Raw genomic sequence first — 17,503 nt, 5'->3', positions numbered from 1 at the left:
GCATAGAACTTGACATGGAGCAGGTGTCAATAAGCTTGTTGAATGAATAGGCATGTTGACTGATAGAATGACATACACACAGTTCTCAAATAAATCTGCTTTTCCATTCTGGATGATAAATGAATAATTATATGCATATACAATAGCAGAATTCAATTTGAGTCCCCACTCCATTAAAGGTGGTTAAATTACTCCCATTCATTTCTCCCTCGTCTGGGGTATCTTCTGACATGAGGCATCCATTTGGGGGCACATAAGCCAGGTTTGGGAGTTCAGTTTGCACATATGGAAGAGGGAAGACAACTGGCTCTCACAGGGTTTGTGCTGTGACCTTGGCTTTGTTGCCTTGGTGTTCAAAACCCAGCAATGCTCATTCTGGAAACACGAGCATGCCCCTGGAATGGTGTAACAGAATCTCTGTGGACATGACATTTTTATGTTCATCAGAAGAGGGCATTGGTTGATAAAAATAGCAAGAGTCACAGTTGTGACCATATGGAGAGCTAGGAAAACAGTAAGAAAGAACACCTGCATGCAGTAACCTGGAGACACATGAATTGTGCAGACCACTGGCCCCGGCATTACTCACGCATGACAGTGGACTAGAGTTCTGGGCGCTCTGAAAAGGACCCCATGTCTGTATCAGCCAGGGTTGCTCAGCTCGTTGGATTAATGATATTAATACAAATAGTTGCAATGAATTCAGAATGACTTTGAATTTAGGTCTCATGGGGAAGGGGTGTTGGTGGTTGCAAATTGGTGTCTTGTTTTTGCTATTCCAAATGTTAGAATTGCTTCTTATAGAATGGCATGAATGCAGGATCATTATGTACAGTTCTGGATAGATTATCCACTGGAAGCAATCATTGTAATAAATTCAGAATTTTTATCACCCTCCCCCAAACAAAAGGGTGTCTGCGTGGGGTTGTGGCATCCTGGGTGAAAAGAGTAGGGAGGAGAATTTCTAGATACCTGATTTTCTCAGAGGGAGATTAAGCTAGGAAATGAACTAATAAATGCAAGATGTTTGGGGTGTGGCTGGCAAACCACTGTTGTTGTGTAAGTTCTGTATAACTTTACACTGCCCTTTATTTATTTGGAAAAGCACAACTATAGCAACATCCTTCAGAAATGCTTTTCTTTTTTTCTTTTTTGGTTCAACGCTTGACTATTCTGGTTCTTTGCTTCGGGACAAATTTCTGGACCAGGAGGTTGTATAACTGGGTGCCTGACCGAGACTTTGCAGCCCTCCCAGGCTCACGGGTGCCCTCCCCTCCTCCCCGCCTTCAGAAACCCAATCACAACCACACTTTGACTAACCCGGAGTGGCGCTGCCCCAGTCTGGTCAGATCCGAAGGGACTGGTCCCATGGTTGCTGGAATAATCTTGTCTCCTTTCTGATACCAGAACGTCTCCTTATTCTGTCCTCTGCTGAACATCTGAAGGTCCATGGTGTGGGCTGGGACAGCAACAATTCAGAGAATCCAGAGAATTCTCCCCCACTGCTGAGCAGGCCACACACCCGGGCGTCAACACTCAACAATGAGCCTGCTCTGGCATGTTGGTGCCAGAAAGGTTTCTGGCTGGAGGAAATGTGTCACCCAGTGGACCTCAAATGCATACAGTTTGTAAGGAATAGGTTGGTCTCGATGGATATTATTCTAATTTGACATCAGCTGGCACTCACTGAGCACCGGCTCTTACCAGACACTCCGTTAAGTGCTTTACACGCGTTATCATACTGATTTTCGCAAGCACCCTATGAGGTGGAAGTTACTGTTGTCATTACAGTGTGGAAGAAACTGAGGCTTAGAAGGATGGATAAGGAATTCATCTAAGGTTGTGTTTTGTGAATGACAGACCGGAATTCAAAATTCAAGTACACAAGTCTGACTCCAAAAAACTTGGAAATAAGAAGAAGAGAAAAAGATACTATAAACCATTTTAAAGCACAAAGTGCTTTTTAAAATTGATGTAATGATGGTTACTACTTTAGGCAAAACAAGGGGTGTAGTGGGTTGAGTGGAGGCCCCCAAAAGATTTATCCATGTCCTAACGCCTGGTATATGGGGATGCGATCTTATTTGTAAAAAGGGTCTTTGCCGATGTAAATAAATGAAAGCTCTCAAGATGAGATTATTCTGGATTATCTGGGTGGGCCCTAAACCCAATGATATGTGTACTTGTGAGAGACACCTAGAGAAGAGATGCAGAGGAAAGAAGACCCCATGAAGATGGAGGCAGAGATTAAAGTGATGCGGCCACAAGCCAAAGAACCTGGATGAAGAAGCAAGAAAAGGTCCTCCCTGAACCTTCAGAGGGATTACCGCTCTGCCAACACTTTGATTTTGGACTTCCGGCTTCTAGAACTGTGAGAGCATACATTTCTGTCGTTCTAAGCCACTTGGTTAGTGGTAATTTATTAGAGAAGCCACAGGAAACTGACACTGGGGCCGTCTCACCTTATGAACCCTGATTCCCAACTCTGACCTTCATTACCCGTGACCTTGGCTTGTCACTTCCCTGGGTCTCACTTTCCTTATGTGGAAAACAACTGTAAGTGAGACCCTTCAAATCCTTCATGATCTGTGAATCGAGGATCTAGGAGCTTTGCTCTCATTTTCCCCGCCAGTGGCCATTGGGTGGGAGCGGTAATTATGTGGTGACCTTTATCTCAGCAGAAATGTTTGAAGACGAATAATTAAAGCTCCTTCTTTAGAAATATGACTAATACATCATCTGTATTTTTAAGAGATTCCTTCTGTACTGAGCTTAAACCAAGGACCCCTGACCTTTAATTCCCAGGCACAAATTTTAAGGGAAAATAATGAAAAATGCTAGAGAATATGGGGGTAGCAACTGCGCTATAGTGCTAAGAGTGTCCTAATGGAATAAAAATCTTACTGAATGAGCTACAATTTGGAGAGGGCTCAGTCTTCTCCTTTCCCTGCTATGACTGTTGTCCCATGTTGTTGTCGTTGTTTTTATCAGGCAGCCTTATCAGGCCTCATTCCTCAGCCGCGACAGTCCTTGTCTGATAGTAAAAGTTCAGCAATTGTGGGTCTAGAAAATGTAGGTGTTCTATTTTAAGAATCACATTGCAAGAAATATAGTGCAATTTGGAATGCCTACTTATAACTATGGGCTGATTACACAGGAAGAAGAAATTAAGAATCAGTAACAATCTTTAAAAAAAAATCCCTTTTTAAAATAATCAACAGAAAAATGACAACTTGACTGCAAATTATGGAACTGCAGTCTCTTGGTTAACTCTGGGGTATGTTTTTCCATTATGAGTCTCATAAGATTGTCGGGAACTTTCCTTTTCATGTTTGACTATAGCTTCCGGTTCAACTTTCGACCAAAATGTTCCATTTGCTGGAAATCCAACTGAGAAGGATGGGGAGCCTCTAGAAGGATGGGGAACCTCTGCCTCACTGCCCAGGGCCTGGTACCTAGTGGCCACTTCATCCATGTGGAGCGAACAAATGGAAGACTCAGCCCTGGCCTATTGTTTTTTTCTGGCTATCATATCACCTCAAAAGCCTTATTAGATGGGAGGACACATCAGTTTGAACGCAGAACAGAGACAGTCTTTGGAGTCTCATCAGTGTGGAAAATACCCCATGCTGTGACTCCTTACTCAATCAGTAACAGTTATCAAACACACACGTGTTTAGAGCACCAGGGTGGCTGCTGGTAACCGCCTAGAACTCTCACTGTCTTTCTAGGCTGCTGCCTTTTCTAGACAGCAGTCTAGAACTTAACCGCTCCACCACTGGGCCAGCCCCGGTGTCAGAATATTTTAGAAAGAATAAGTCTAGGACTTGCATATAAGAAGGACGTAATGAATAAATAAATGAATAAATGGTTTTTTCAAAAAAATAATAATAGCTAATACTTACTTATACTATTTAATCATATCAAAAGCCTTATTAGATGGGTACTATTTGTACCTCCACTTCACGGATGAAGACTTTGAGGTTTTGAATTGCTAAAGAACTTGCCCAAGGTCACACTGCCAGAGAGAAGTAGAGATGGAACTCAGACCAGGGAGTTTGAGTTCAATGGCTCTCAACACCACGTTATGCTGCCTAAGATGGCTTTGGGGGACGTTTTCCTGGCATTCACTGTTTTTGTCTGGTTTCTTCCTGGAGATAGAATTTCAAACACCTTGTCTTTTGGTTTTCTTATTAATGTTGCCCCACTTGCTAATTTGGATATATTTATCTTTTTTCTTATTTTTTTTTGAGCACTGGAAGGTTAGTCTTTATTCTCATGGATGTAGTATTTACGTTTCCCTTCTCCGCTTTAGGGCTGACCAGAAAATTAGGTGAGACAGACAATGCTCTGTGAATATAGATTTTAAAGGGTGCCAGGCAGGTCTCCCTACCTACAAATCTCTCCCACTTGCTTCCTGAGGTTTAAAATCCCACCAACACAGCTTCATTGCTTGGCTTTAAGTCATGTCCTCTGTCAAAATGCAAATACGTTGGGGAGAGATAAGTAACACTGTGCGCCAGCCTGCCTGCCTGCCTGCTTTCGTCCTTCCATCCTTTCCTTCAATAGACATTTGTGGAGATAGATAGACTCTAGCTGGGTACTGGGTGCCAGAGGTGTAAAGATAAACAAGTGGTCTCTGCCCTCGGGAAGGTCTTGATTCTGGAAGCAGATAAATGTAAAACAATGCAATATACGGTGTTCTAGATGCTGTGATGGAGGCAGCTGTAAGGTGTAGGGAAACCCAAAAGGGAGGAATACACTGCTGTACTTGGAAAGATAATATTCCTTAAGCTTATAGTCCCTCACACTTTAGCAAGAATGAATCGTGAAGATTCTTTTCCAGAAGGTATGTTTTGGTGATAGGAGAAGAAGTTTTGGAGTGAGCGTGAGTTCACTGAAATATTATAGAGGGAATGACAGTGGGAAAAAAAAGTTCACAAAGAAAAACTTGGAATCAGTCATAACACTGAGCTGATTTCAGAACTGAGAGTAGATTGGGCCCTTCTCATTTACATGAGTCTGCCCACTTGTCATGCCATGTGTTAAAATACTATGATAAAGGAAGAATCAGTATTTTCGAAAAAAGGTTTTAGAGCTATTCCACAAGGCAAAAAGATTGTTGCTATTGACTGACAGCCATGGAAGCAAGCATTTCTTAATTGAACATACCAGTGTTCAGGAAACTTTTCCTATAAAGGACCAGATAAACATTTTAGGATTTGTGGACCATGTGGTCTCTGTAGTGACGACTCAGCTTTGCCGTTGCAGTGTCAAAGCAGTAGTGTACACTATTGAAATGAATGAGTGTGACCGTGTTCCAATAAAACTTTATTTACAAAAAGAGGTGGTGGGCCGACTCTGGGCCAGAGGCCATAGTTTGCCAGCTTCTGGTTTATATCATTTCACAGGCATATTAAAGGCCTAAGTTAAATAAGTTTAAGTAAGTTTTAAATAAGTAAAGTTTAAATAAGTTTTTGAGGTGAGGCCCCCTAGCTCCTGAATGGACAGCAGGGTCACTTGTAAAGCCCTTTTCCTGACAGCATGTGACTCCACAGCCTGGAAGTAGCCACCTGAAAGAAGCAGCCCTTTGAACCAGGGCTGCTGTGGACAAGACTGCAGGGACCTGAAGAAGGGAGGGAGGGGGCAAAAGAAGGCAGACAGAAGGGCTTTGTGCTGTAGACGGTTAGGTTAGCTGTTCACCAAAGATTCATGCTGAAGGTGAACTTTTCGTATAAAGAAGTGTAGATTGAGTGGTCCACAGCTGATAAAAAAATTCCTTCCTTTTTTTTTTTTAATTGAGGTAACATTGGTTTATAACATGATATAAATTTCAGGTGTAGATCATTAAATTTCAATTTCTGGGGAGATTACATCATGTCCGCCACCCAAAGACTAATTAAAATCCATCACCACACACATGTGCCGAATCACCCCTTTTGCCCTCCTGCCTCCCCTCTTCCCCTCTGGTAACCACCAATCCAATCTCTGTCTCTATGTTTGTTTGTCATTGTTTTTATCTTCTACTTATGAGTGAGATCATATGGTATTTGACTTTCTCCCTCTGACTTATTTCTCTTAGCATAATGCCCTCAAGGTCCATCCATGTTGTCACAAAGAACAAAGCTGGAGGTATCACACTCTCTGATTTAAAAATATACTACAAAGCCATAGTAACCAAAACAGCATGGTACTGGCACAAAAATAGACACATTTTTCTCAGGATTCCTTTGTCTATTTGGGGTCTTTTGTTGTTCCACATAACTTTTAGGATTCTTTGTTCTATTCCTTTGAAAGTTGTCCTTGGAACTTTGATAGGGGTTGCATTGAATCTATAGATTGCTTAAGGAGGTATGCACATTTTAACTATGTTAATTCTTCCAATCCAAGAGCACAGAATATCTTTCTATTTCTTTGTATCTTCAGCTTCTTTCAACATTTTATAGTTTTCAGTGTAGAGATCTTTCACCTCTTTGGGTAAGTTTATTCCTAGGTATTTTATTCTTTTTGTTGCAATTGTAAATGGGATTGTATTCTTAATTTCTCTTTCTGCTACTTCATTTTAGTGTATAGAAACACAACTGATTTTTGTATGTAGATTTTGAATCCTGCAACTTGACCATATTCATTTGTTATTTCTGAAAGGTTTTTAGTGGATTCTTTAGGGTTTTCTGTAAATAAAATCATGTCATCTACAAATAGTGACAGTTTCACTTCTTCTTTTGCAATTTGGATCCATTTTATTTCTTTTCCTTGCCTGATTGCTCTGGCTAGGACTTCCAATACTATGTTAAATAAGAGTGATGACAGTGGGCATCCTTGTCTGGTTCCTGTTCTTAGAGGGATAGCTTTCAATTTTTCTCCAGTGAGAATGATATTAGCTGTGGGTTTGTCATATATGGTCTTTATTATGTTGAGGTGCTTTCCTTCTATATCCGTTTTATTCAGAGTTTTCATCATAATGAAATATCAAATGCTTTCTCTGCATCTATTGAGATGATCATGTGATTTTTATTCTTCATTTTGTTAATGTGGTGTTTTGCGTTGATGGATTTGTGGATGTTGAACCATCCTTGTGTCCCTGGAATAAATCCCAGTTGATCATGGTGTATGATCTTTTTAATATATTGTTGTATTCAATTAGCTAGTATTTTTTTGAGGATTTTTGCATTGATGCTCATTAGTAATACTGGCCTGTAGTTTTCTTTTTCTGTGTTGTCCTTGTCTGGTTTTGGTATCAGGGTAATGTAGGCCTCATAGGATGAGTTGGGAATCTTCCCCTCCTCTTCAATTTTTTGGAAGAGTGTGAGAAAGATAGGTATTAAGACTTCTTTGAATGTTTGGTAGAATTCACCAGGGAAGCCCACAGAGCTTTTTAAGGCCTCAAGTCCTTTGACAAAGTTGTTCCTTTGAATTTACCAAGACTATTTCTGTTATCGCCTCACAAAGATTCTGCATGTCAATAAAAACTACCTGCATGTCATCTTTTGCAAATTTCTTGATGTGTCCCGTCACTTGGCCTTTATGTCTGCTAACTGGATCTTACAATCAAGGCGGACACAGACTTCACCTGCTCTGGGAGCATTCCTTGATTAAAGACTTACGGATCTCCGTCTCCATCTCTGATGTCTTCTCTAATCAAGTATCCAATCAAAGTCTCCACTCAGATGTTCCATAGGTCTTCAAACTCAACATATCCAAACTTGAAGTCAAGATCTACACCCTATCCACCTGTATGCCCCCTCTCCCCCTAAGGTTACTTCAGCTCAGTGAATGGGACCATTAGTCACCCAGTGGTGCAAACCAGAAGCTGGGAGGTCATTCTCGACAACTTCCTTTCCATCACCCCTTAGGGTCTACCATTCACAAAGTCTAAGGGATTGTTTCTCCTAATATCTTTTGAACTGAGATGCTTCTTTCTAACTCCATTGGCTTCATCAGAGCCTAACCTACCAAGTTCTCCTACCAGAACATTCTAATTGTTCTGCTGGAGTCCATCCTCATCTAAATCTCATGTCTACCTTTTATCCATCTGATCATATCAGTCCATTCAATGGTTTCACACTGCTCATAGGGTAAGGAACAAAATCCTTACACATCCTATTAAACTCTGCATGGCTAATCAACATCATCATCTTTCTCTGACACTACTCTCTTTTTCACTGTCTCTGACAACATTTGAACTAGGTATCATTGTAGAGCTTTATTCTGCTTTGCGACTGTGGAGGATTTGCATTAGTAGCCTCATATTTCACCAACCCTTGTATGCCCACCCTTTGCCATATATCTTCAGTGTTCTCTCACTGTTGGTGACATATAATTTCCTGCCCCTGAGTTTAGCCATGTGACTTGCTTTGGCCAATAGAATCAGGCAAGATACAGAGACCAGGCTGCAATAGGCCTGCGTGCTTCCACCTGTCCTCTGGAACCTCTCCCTCCACCATAAGAAGAACATGACTTTGGTCCCATGAAAAGGATGAGGGGTATGTGGGGTGGAGCTGAGCCTGGCCTAGATCAACTGCCCCTCAGTGGACACGTAGATTTATAAGAAACAATAATGAGTTGTTGCTTTAAGCCACTGAGGTATAGGGTGGTTTGTCACGTAGCAATAGCTAACTGATACACTAACAAAATAGTTTCCATTTTCCTGTGATTTTGTAAATATCCTCTATCTTTGTTCATACATTTAAGACAACTAGGGTTAAAGTCAACAAAGACTGTGTAGATGGATCTCATCCCTTCCTGCTATGAACAGTAAACTCTTGCTTGGGGATTGAGGTCCAGTAATAAAATGATGGCTAATTCCCTGAGGATTCCTCTGTGACTTTCCAAATGAAACGAAGGTTTTCCCACCAATCCCATAAATTGGGTGGGTGAAATTGGGCATGGATCTTTCCCTTGCTGCCACAGAAGCTCTTCATCCCTGAGAGGGGTGGCAGATCCATTGCCACAACCTGGGGACCATGCTGAAAGTTCAGAGCTGGTTTCTGAAGCGACACAATCCACCTGTATTCTAGATAAAGGCACAGTCTGTCACAATAGGCATTTTAAAGGTCATCCCAGACCTAAACGCACATCTTATTCCTTTCGTTCTTGTCCTCTGCATTTCTCTTTGAAAAGCTGTTGCATGTTTCTGGCCTTTCCATTTTCTCTACCTGACAAAACCTGTTGCTAAGTGGATGTTAATTAAGCCACAGGCCAAATCACTGACAATTCAAAATGAAAACCATGACCACACGTGGCCGTCCTACCCTGCCCCCAAAAGCCACAGCAACATGCTGTGCTCTTAAGGAGACTCTTGAAATTAAGATTATTTCACCCACAAATGTCAAGAGTGTCTTCGGGGCTGTAAAACAAAGTGCCTGACTAACACACCATCAGCTTGGCTATGTCAGGACAGAAATAAAGATGTAAGAGTAAACAGTCAACAGACTTCATAGCCCTGGAGAAAATAAAGACATACACACCTGGATCGAGGCAGTTCTTCTCCCTGAAATAAATGAAAAAAATATATCTTTTAGTTTTGCTCAAACCCACCCAAAATTCCAAATTCCTCTCTTGAAAGGAGAGGCGATTAACTTTCCTGGCTAAAATGTTTTGGGTTTTTCTTTTGGAGGGGGAAGGGGAGAAGACTAGAAATTTGAATAATTCTCTCTTTCTCCTCTTTTAAACCACCCATGCCAGGTTGTCTTCTAATCGTGTGTATTTGCAAAACGGCCACCACCATTACCATCTGATGTCTGATGGACCATCTGCAGCCTGACATTGGTGGGTCCCCCCTTAAAATGCCTTCAAGGATATCGAAGATGAAAGTGAGCCTCCATTCTCTTTCTTCCCCAAACTGGTGTACCCCCTTTACTTGAGAGCTAATGTGTCCTAAAGAGTGTGTGTCCCCTCAGCAGTGACTTCCTGTGCTGTCTCCCATCACAGCACTCCCAGGCCTTTGGGGTAATGTGGTGACCCAGAGATCTGTTTTGCTTTTTGGTCCACTGAGTGAGAGGCAGGAAGCTTAGAGCTGTGTTACCTGAGGACTAGGAGCCTGTGGGGCAGGGCTGGGTGGTGAGTGGCCTCCTCTCCTTGGAAGAGAGGCCTGAGGAAGCGACCCCTCCTCGATGAGTGGAAGCACAGGAAGGGCATCCTCATCAGTGGGCTGCATTTGGGGGTCGAATGGGTCAGCTGCACTGAGGGCCCTTTCAGGGTCTGTGGGTGACCCTGAGTGGAGTCTCAGGGGCGATAGAGAGTGTGAAGAATCCTTCGGGCTTCCAGGTAGACTCTTGGAAAGGTAACACGGGGAGCCTGCAAGCTCCTTCCAACTTCCCCAGGTGGGTACTTCCACGGTCTCTTGCTGAGGCAGCAAACGTGAAGTCCCATAGCCACTGCCCCTTAATCTCCTCAAAGTGGGAGAGGTAGAAATGCGGCCTGGGGCTTGCCGGTCAAAGTGGAGAAGATTCCCCTGGTTCTCACAGTGCTTCTTTGACAGGCTCTTCAGCAGGGGCTGAGCAGAGGCCCCAAAGCCCCTGGGCTGCAGCTGTCGGCAGGATGACTCTGTCTTCCCCATGCAGCTAAGAGGTGCTGTTGCTAGAAGCTTCCAGGGGACACTGTCGGACTTGCTGTTCTCTGGACCACACTGGGGTTGTTCAGTTTCTGCATTCAAGTGTGACTCTTCCTCTGGCATGTTTTCGTCCTTTTCCAGAGGATAATCGGAAGCAGTTCGTTGCATCTTCAGTGAGGAAGAGCAGAGTGTGGAATCTGTTGCAAATGAAGGAGACTGAAGTGAGAAGAAAAGGTGTCTGAAAACTTCTGATTTGTCTGAGGAGGTGGCTCCCAGTTAACGTTAACATCCTTTACATTCTGAAGGTAATTAACACGAGTGATTCCAGCCATTCCATCTATGTGATTTGTATGGTGAAATTTGTTTACTGTTTACTTAATATTCCTTCTAGGTTCACAAAAAAAAAGCTTACAAAAATCTTGGTGACCTCAGAGACTTCTTGGAAGCCACAAAGCTCATCACCTTTTGATTATTCCGTTTTAAGAGAATCAATACACATGAAATTTGCCTTACATCTGCATTTATTTATTTTAGTACTTTAGTGTATGTATTCCAGTAATGTGATTACATAAGAACAAGGTAAACAAGACCCCTGGCCCCAAGGTTTAAATTATAGAATGTCACATGGTTTCAAAGATATTGGTGTAAAGTATTTAGCAGAAGACATTGTAGATTTTATCCATCCCCATGTCTTGGAAAAGTAACTTGCAAGTTTGAAAAGAAAAACCTAGATGCCACCCAGATGCCCTACTTCTCATGACTAGAGGTATTTTCTAGAATTCACTAACACAGAATTATCTCCTAGGTAAGCTCTTCTAGCTCAAGCCAAGCTGATTCTACCATTTGACAGCTTGATCCATGGTGACATGGAAATGACTTATTGCAGTCCATTATTTTGTAGTTTCCCACGTGAGGAAATTAGTTGTATATGGGAAAGCGTCGATCCTTATCCGTCCTGTCAACTGTAGTCAACTCTGGATTATTTACAGACCTGATATGGGACCGGGCAGAGGGTAACATAACCACCTCCTCTTGCCATGGGCAATGTGGGAAGGTGGTTTCAGATGGTGCATGGCTTGTTTGTGGATGGAACACCAGTAGTTGACCATATATTCTGAGATCTCCAAGAATAATTCTAGCAAGTCAATAAGTCTAAAGCAAAACTCAGCAATCTAGAACCCTTAGGGAATGAATGCATTTGGGTAGACAAATTTTAAGGACGTCTAATAATTTCCTTTTTTAGTGCTATGCAAGGTTAATTCCACTGAAAGCACTTTTTAGTAGAACTTTTCCTACAGTGTATTATTTACTTCCTCAACTTTATAACAGAGAACTCTGAACTCCAATAAATCTTTTCCTGATGACCTGGCCTCCTTATGTTGAGTATCAATCATAGTACTAGCTGAAATACAATGACTATTACTGTGTTTACTGCCATTCTCTGGAGAATACATTAATTGTTACAGGTTTTTATAGCATATGGTTACCCCACACTAAGTGGCCCACACTGATGTACTCCCTAATTTTATTCACTCCTTCTCATTACAGTTTGTGTACTTGCCTACGCAGACACTCTCTCCCCTTTGATTTATTTATCCTAATCTGTTCCAGGCACAGAGTCCAACAACCCTGGGGCAAGAGAATTAATAGGCTCTTAGATCTATTCTTATCAGTCAAAGGGAGGAACCCAATGTTGTGACATTGTCATGACAATGCTGTGACATTGATTTTGGGGGCTCCATGTTCTCCTATGTTTACTCTTCGGCTCTCCTCCGGTTTAAGGCCAAATGAAACCAACAGGTAATGGATTTTAGACTGGAGAGTCGTAGGAGAGCTACTCAGATACCAACTGAAGTCAATTCAACTCTTATCTACAAAAGAAACCTGCAGTTCTTAATGCTGGGTTTGCCTTCGTACCTCGAGCTGAGGACTCAAGTGTTACAGAGCTTCATGTAGAACAAAAACGCGTGCTGAGGCGGGGGCAATACCAGCCAAGAAACTTACATTTCAGTTAAGGTGGGGGGGAACTGGTTTTGTTTTTAGGTTGGTAATTTCTGGCTGCTGCTTCAAAGGCTATACCAGCGTGGCTGGAGGAGACTGAAAAGGCCCGTCCTGACCATGCATGATGTATTAGGTCTCTTTCCACGTCCCGAATGGGAGGGGCCAGTTCCTCATTCTCCCGACAAACAAGTGCCGAGCTGAGAACTGGAGTTACAGGTGCTTTCACACACGTACACACCCAGGGGGTTCTATTATTTTCTCTTTATAGCGTTGTCCGAGATCTACACAGGCACAGCCGTTACAGGAATTCAGTGTGTTTACACAGGCACTCACATAATAGTTCTATCAGAATTCTCAGTCCTTGGGCTTCCTCTCTGTCCTTGTGCCTTCCTTCTCCTCCTTGGAGCGTTAGGACTGGATTTCCTTTCCTGTCATCCTGACACAGGGGTGTGGTGGCCGGTAAGAGGTTATGACATCCCATAGGACTTAAGGGCCCGTAAGTATTATTTATTGGCCGGTGTCTTAACTATTGGAACGAAGAGAATAGGAACTGCTGAGGTGACTCACCGCAGAAATGGAGAGACTTTCAATACTGCCCGGCTGTGGGAGGCGCTTTGCAGAGAGGGCTCCGGAGTAAATGACCTGGTTTCTCTCGCCACCTCACCTGCGACCTAGGACAGGCCATACCTCCCCTGTCAGCCTCCAGGCTGCATTTATGAAAGTGTCTCCCTTACTGGCTCATAGCAGGGATTAAATGAGATGGTGGCTGAGGCTCCTGGGGGGCCTCCCTAAAGGATTACCCGCGTAGATCCGGTAAAGAGTCAAAAGTTAACAGAAGAGTTCAGGCTAACTCTTTTCCTTTACGTTCTCTAAAAGACTAAATCAATAAATGATCATTATAAAGAAAATTCATCATGCTTTGGCTTGACCTCCCAAGCTTTAAGAATCCAGCAAACATCCCCGCCACCCCTCCCCCGCCATGTTGGGGAAGCAATCTCAGTGTACTAGAAATTAAACCACATAGATTAATAATTTACCCATTCTACTTAGATCTGGAGAAACCAGCAAGCCAGGACCAGAAGAAGCTGGTCGCAACAGGATCTGAACAAACAGAATACAAGAGGGAAACCCAGAGAGCAGCTGAATGTCGCCTCTAGTACCTGTGGGGTGGTCTGCCTCTGAAGGTGACATTGTCCAGGTGGGTCCTGACAAGGGAGTCAGCAGCACCACAGAGCAGACTGCCAGGCGAGGGCTCCGAGGAGCAGGTTCCACATCTGTAACAATGGACCCTCCCTGGCCGAGTGCAGGCAAACCTGATGCAAGCTGAAAGAGGAACTGGCCTCTCCCTCCTTAGAGACTTTTCTAGTTATTTGTTTATGAAAAAGCCTAAAGGGAAGCCAGCTCAGAATCTAAGACCGCCTAAAAACATGTCAGGTGATTTGTTTCTACTGAACAACGGCTGAGCCAACACAAAAATGATGCAAATGTGGCTTTCTCTTTCCCCTTCAGGTGTTCCGTCCTCCTCCTCGATATCTCAGCAAGGCAGTTCTAAGTTTCTGTTCTGTTTATTTTCTCTAAAGGGAGAATCATTCCTTCCGACCTTATTTGGTTCACATCTTAAACCAGTTTGTGTAGATCTATTTAATGAGTAGAACGTTTTGATAAGCATTGAATAAGAAAGGGATGATCATTGTACTTGGGAACAAACTTGTGAGCATTCATTTTCAAATAATTAAAAGGCAAATGGAAAGGCACTTGTATCTGCCGGCGTGCTCATGACAGCAGGGCCCTAAAGAAACTTTATTTGGTGTCTAGGTGCAGACATTGCATACATTCCCAAGAATGGACGGAGAGGTAAAAAAATATTTCCATAGACTCTTTAGAAAAACAAATTCAAGTGAATTCTAATGAAGTCTGATTTACTGACGTTTTCATTGCTTAGAGTCATTACAGATACTTGTTGTAAAGGTTTCTTTCGGTCAGTGGTTCTGAAGGTGGGGGCCTTGGACCAGCAGCATCAGCGTCACTTGGGAACGTGTTTGAAAGGCAAATTCTTGCACCCTTTCCACCTCCTGGGTCAGAAACTCTAGGGCTGGGGCTGGAAGTCTGTGTTTTAACAAGCTCTCCAAAGAGATTCTTACACTTGCTAAAATTTGGGGACTGCTGCCTTAGGAAAAGAAAGGTCTGCTTTATAGATCTCGGCCTGTGATCATTTTTGTGTTAGTCTTTAATTCTCTCTGACGGGTCTTATTAGAATATCATTTACTTAGAACTTTGAAAAATGACTTGACCTCCCCCTTTACCACTGTCACCACTGTCACTGCCATCAAGCCAAAAACACATTATCTAGGGCATTTCTCTAGTTTGCCAGGAAGCAACCAGCATAAAATAGTCTGAGGTCCTGCCAAGGCTGTTTAGAAAGGAATTGTTTCACTTGAGGAAGAAAGGAAAGTGGATAAAGTATTTTCTCTTTTGGTTTGTGGAATGAAGGTCTTGCTTTCTCTATTTGTCCCCTCACACATGCATGATTGTACAACTCTCTCTCCTGGGGGAATATGATAATGGGATATTTGATCCCAGTGCAAAAATTTCCAACCTCTGCTTCTAACTTAAATAAGAAAATTTAAGAGTCTACAAAAAAGTCACAAAGGATTATCAGGAAAAGCGTAGTGTACCCTCCACCTGATTTGTCAAGGAGAAGGGGGACAGGGAGGCATTTTGGTTGGGAAGGGACACCCCGGAGGGAAGACAATCCCCGGGGTCAGCTTCTCCTTCAAGACCCTGGGTCAACCATGTGGAAGGCCAAGGTGGCCCTTTACCTCTCAGTGTGGCCCACGAGGTTGTCCCCAGTGCCACAGAGAGGCAGCTCTCCTCATCTTTTTTGCCTCCTGCCTGGGTTACTCAATCAGGGTAAGTTTTGTTTGGGGAGAAAGTGACGTGAGATGTGAGCCACGCAAAGTCTAAAGCCTCACAAGTGGTTCTGTAGCGTGAATATCCAGATCTGAGGCTTCAAGCCTGGAGTTCTGATTGACCCTAAAGTTTTTTCAAAAAATATTAATCCAACATTAAAAATTAGGGGATTTTATGGAAAAATTTGGATTGCAAGCTTTTGTTTTTTGAGGAAGATCAGCCCTGAGCTAACTACTGCCAATCCTTCTCTTTTTGCTGAGGAAGACTGGCCCTGAGCTAACATCCATGCCCATCTTCCTCTACATTATATGTGGGACGCCTACCACAGCATGGCTTTTGCCAAACGGTGCCATGTCTGCATCTGGGATCCGAACCGGCGGACCCAGGGCCGAGAAGCGGAATGTGCAAATTTAACTGCTGCACTACTGGGCTGGCCCAGCGTTTTTTTTAATTGGCCAAAATGGCAACACTATGTTCGTATTCCCACACTCCCATATATGTATGAAAGGAGTGGGTCTGAGGACAGGCTCCCTGCTTCAGGTAGGACAAGCCGTGTCCAGTTCACCACAGTCTCTGCCACTCCCTACAGTCTCCCCGAATCAGGCCAATGTTGGTTCCTATTTATTGTTGTGCTTGGAGAGTTTTATTTCTTTTAACCGCACTACCACAATGGCCCCAACCTGGAAAGGGCCCTGATGCCCATTTCAATAGGATGTCCATCATCAACAGACAAATACATTGATATATTCAACAATGAAAACGAAGGAAGACTTGCTCTAGTCCTGATCATAACGTTCACTGAAAGTAGCCAGATCGTATGATTCCATTTACATGAACAAGAATGGGCAGAGCTGCTCTGCTATGTTAGAGGTTAGGATGGTGGTTTTCATCTCTGGAGAGGCAGTGATGACTAACCAAGGGTGTGGCTTCTGGGATGCTCGTATGTTTAGTTTCCTGATCTGAGTGTCGGGCCCTGGCTGTGTTGTCCTCGTGGAGATTCATTCTCTGGTACACTTACACTATGTACACTTTTCTGCTCACGAAAGTGTACTGAAAAAAGTGTGTCTGTCATGACAGATAATATCCTGGTTTGCTTACTTGTTTACATGACTTGATGGCCAGTATAGGTCTTTGAATTGGCAAATTCCTAAAAAAATTTTTTTTCCTAGTTTTTGAAAAGAGGTATGATTTTATTTGAGCTTCTCTTTGGGCTTTAGGTTACAAAAATCCAGTGGAACCATGTTTAAATTGATTAATCTCAATGCTTCTAGATACAGCTCAACATCTCTGAGTTATTTATACAGGAAACTTTTCTAGGCAGTACATATTCTGAGCAATTTCATCTCTGAAATGTCTTTATTTTGCTATCACACATGAAAACTAGATATGTAATTCTTGCACTGCACTATTTTCTTCTAAAGGTCTGTAGATGTTTTTTACATGATTTTCAGTCAGTAATTGTTGAAATAGTGGCCAATTGGAATATTTGCTTTTTGGTGGGTCTCTACTTATTCTTTTAAACTTCTTTGTGATGGTGCATAATATTTTTGAACTGTTCAATTCATTTCTATATTCTTTCTTTTAAAAAAGTTGATCCTTTATATTTGAAGCTAGAAATGTTTAACCAGCATATGTCAAAGCGGGTTCAGTTTTGCCTGAGGTCTGATGTGAAGTCTCAATTATTTAAAATACTTTTCCCAAATAAGGAATATTTTCTGTATTATTTGACAATTCTCTCTCTTTCTTTGCTTCTCTTTCTTTAGGGGAGATCTGCTATTATCTCTTGCTTCTGATATTTCATCTTCTCTCCGTATTATTTTCATTACTCTTACCTTCTCCCCTGCAGTCAGGAATAATTTCTTGACATCACATACAATTTCGCTTGTTCCATTTTCTGCAGAGACCAAATTGCTTTTAACTGCTTCTATAATGACTTTAACATCAATTTTATTTTTTAGATAAATAGGACTATTCCAGTGTAATTTTTTTTTTACAGAATGATTCCTTTTTCATGGTAACAGACTCTGTGCTCTTAAATCT

General features: G+C 42.4%; 1 protein-coding gene across 3 annotated transcripts in view; it reads right to left on the bottom strand.

The window, feature by feature from the left end:
* Positions 1-13,897, bottom strand: part of PLEKHG7 (pleckstrin homology and RhoGEF domain containing G7) — a 56,251-nt gene extending 42,354 nt beyond the window's left edge. For all 3 annotated transcript variants that reach the window (XM_008537529.2, XM_070599482.1, XM_070599483.1), the window contains exons 1-3: positions 13,714-13,897; positions 10,025-10,749; positions 9,468-9,490 (exon numbers count right to left, since the gene is read on the bottom strand). In XM_008537529.2, coding sequence (XP_008535751.2) covers positions 9,468-9,490; positions 10,025-10,749; positions 13,714-13,744 — 779 coding nt within the window. In that variant the 5' untranslated portion in view covers positions 13,745-13,897. The remainder of the gene's footprint in view (positions 1-9,467; positions 9,491-10,024; positions 10,750-13,713) is intronic.
* Between the last annotated feature and the right edge of the window lie 3,606 nt (positions 13,898-17,503).

The sequence above is a fragment of the Equus przewalskii genome, chromosome 29 (genome assembly GCF_037783145.1).
Source record: "Equus przewalskii isolate Varuska chromosome 29, EquPr2, whole genome shotgun sequence".
Lineage (NCBI taxonomy): Eukaryota > Metazoa > Chordata > Mammalia > Perissodactyla > Equidae > Equus > Equus przewalskii.
Note: the sequence above shows the minus strand (reverse complement) of the source record. Positions and strands in the feature narration are given on the sequence as shown.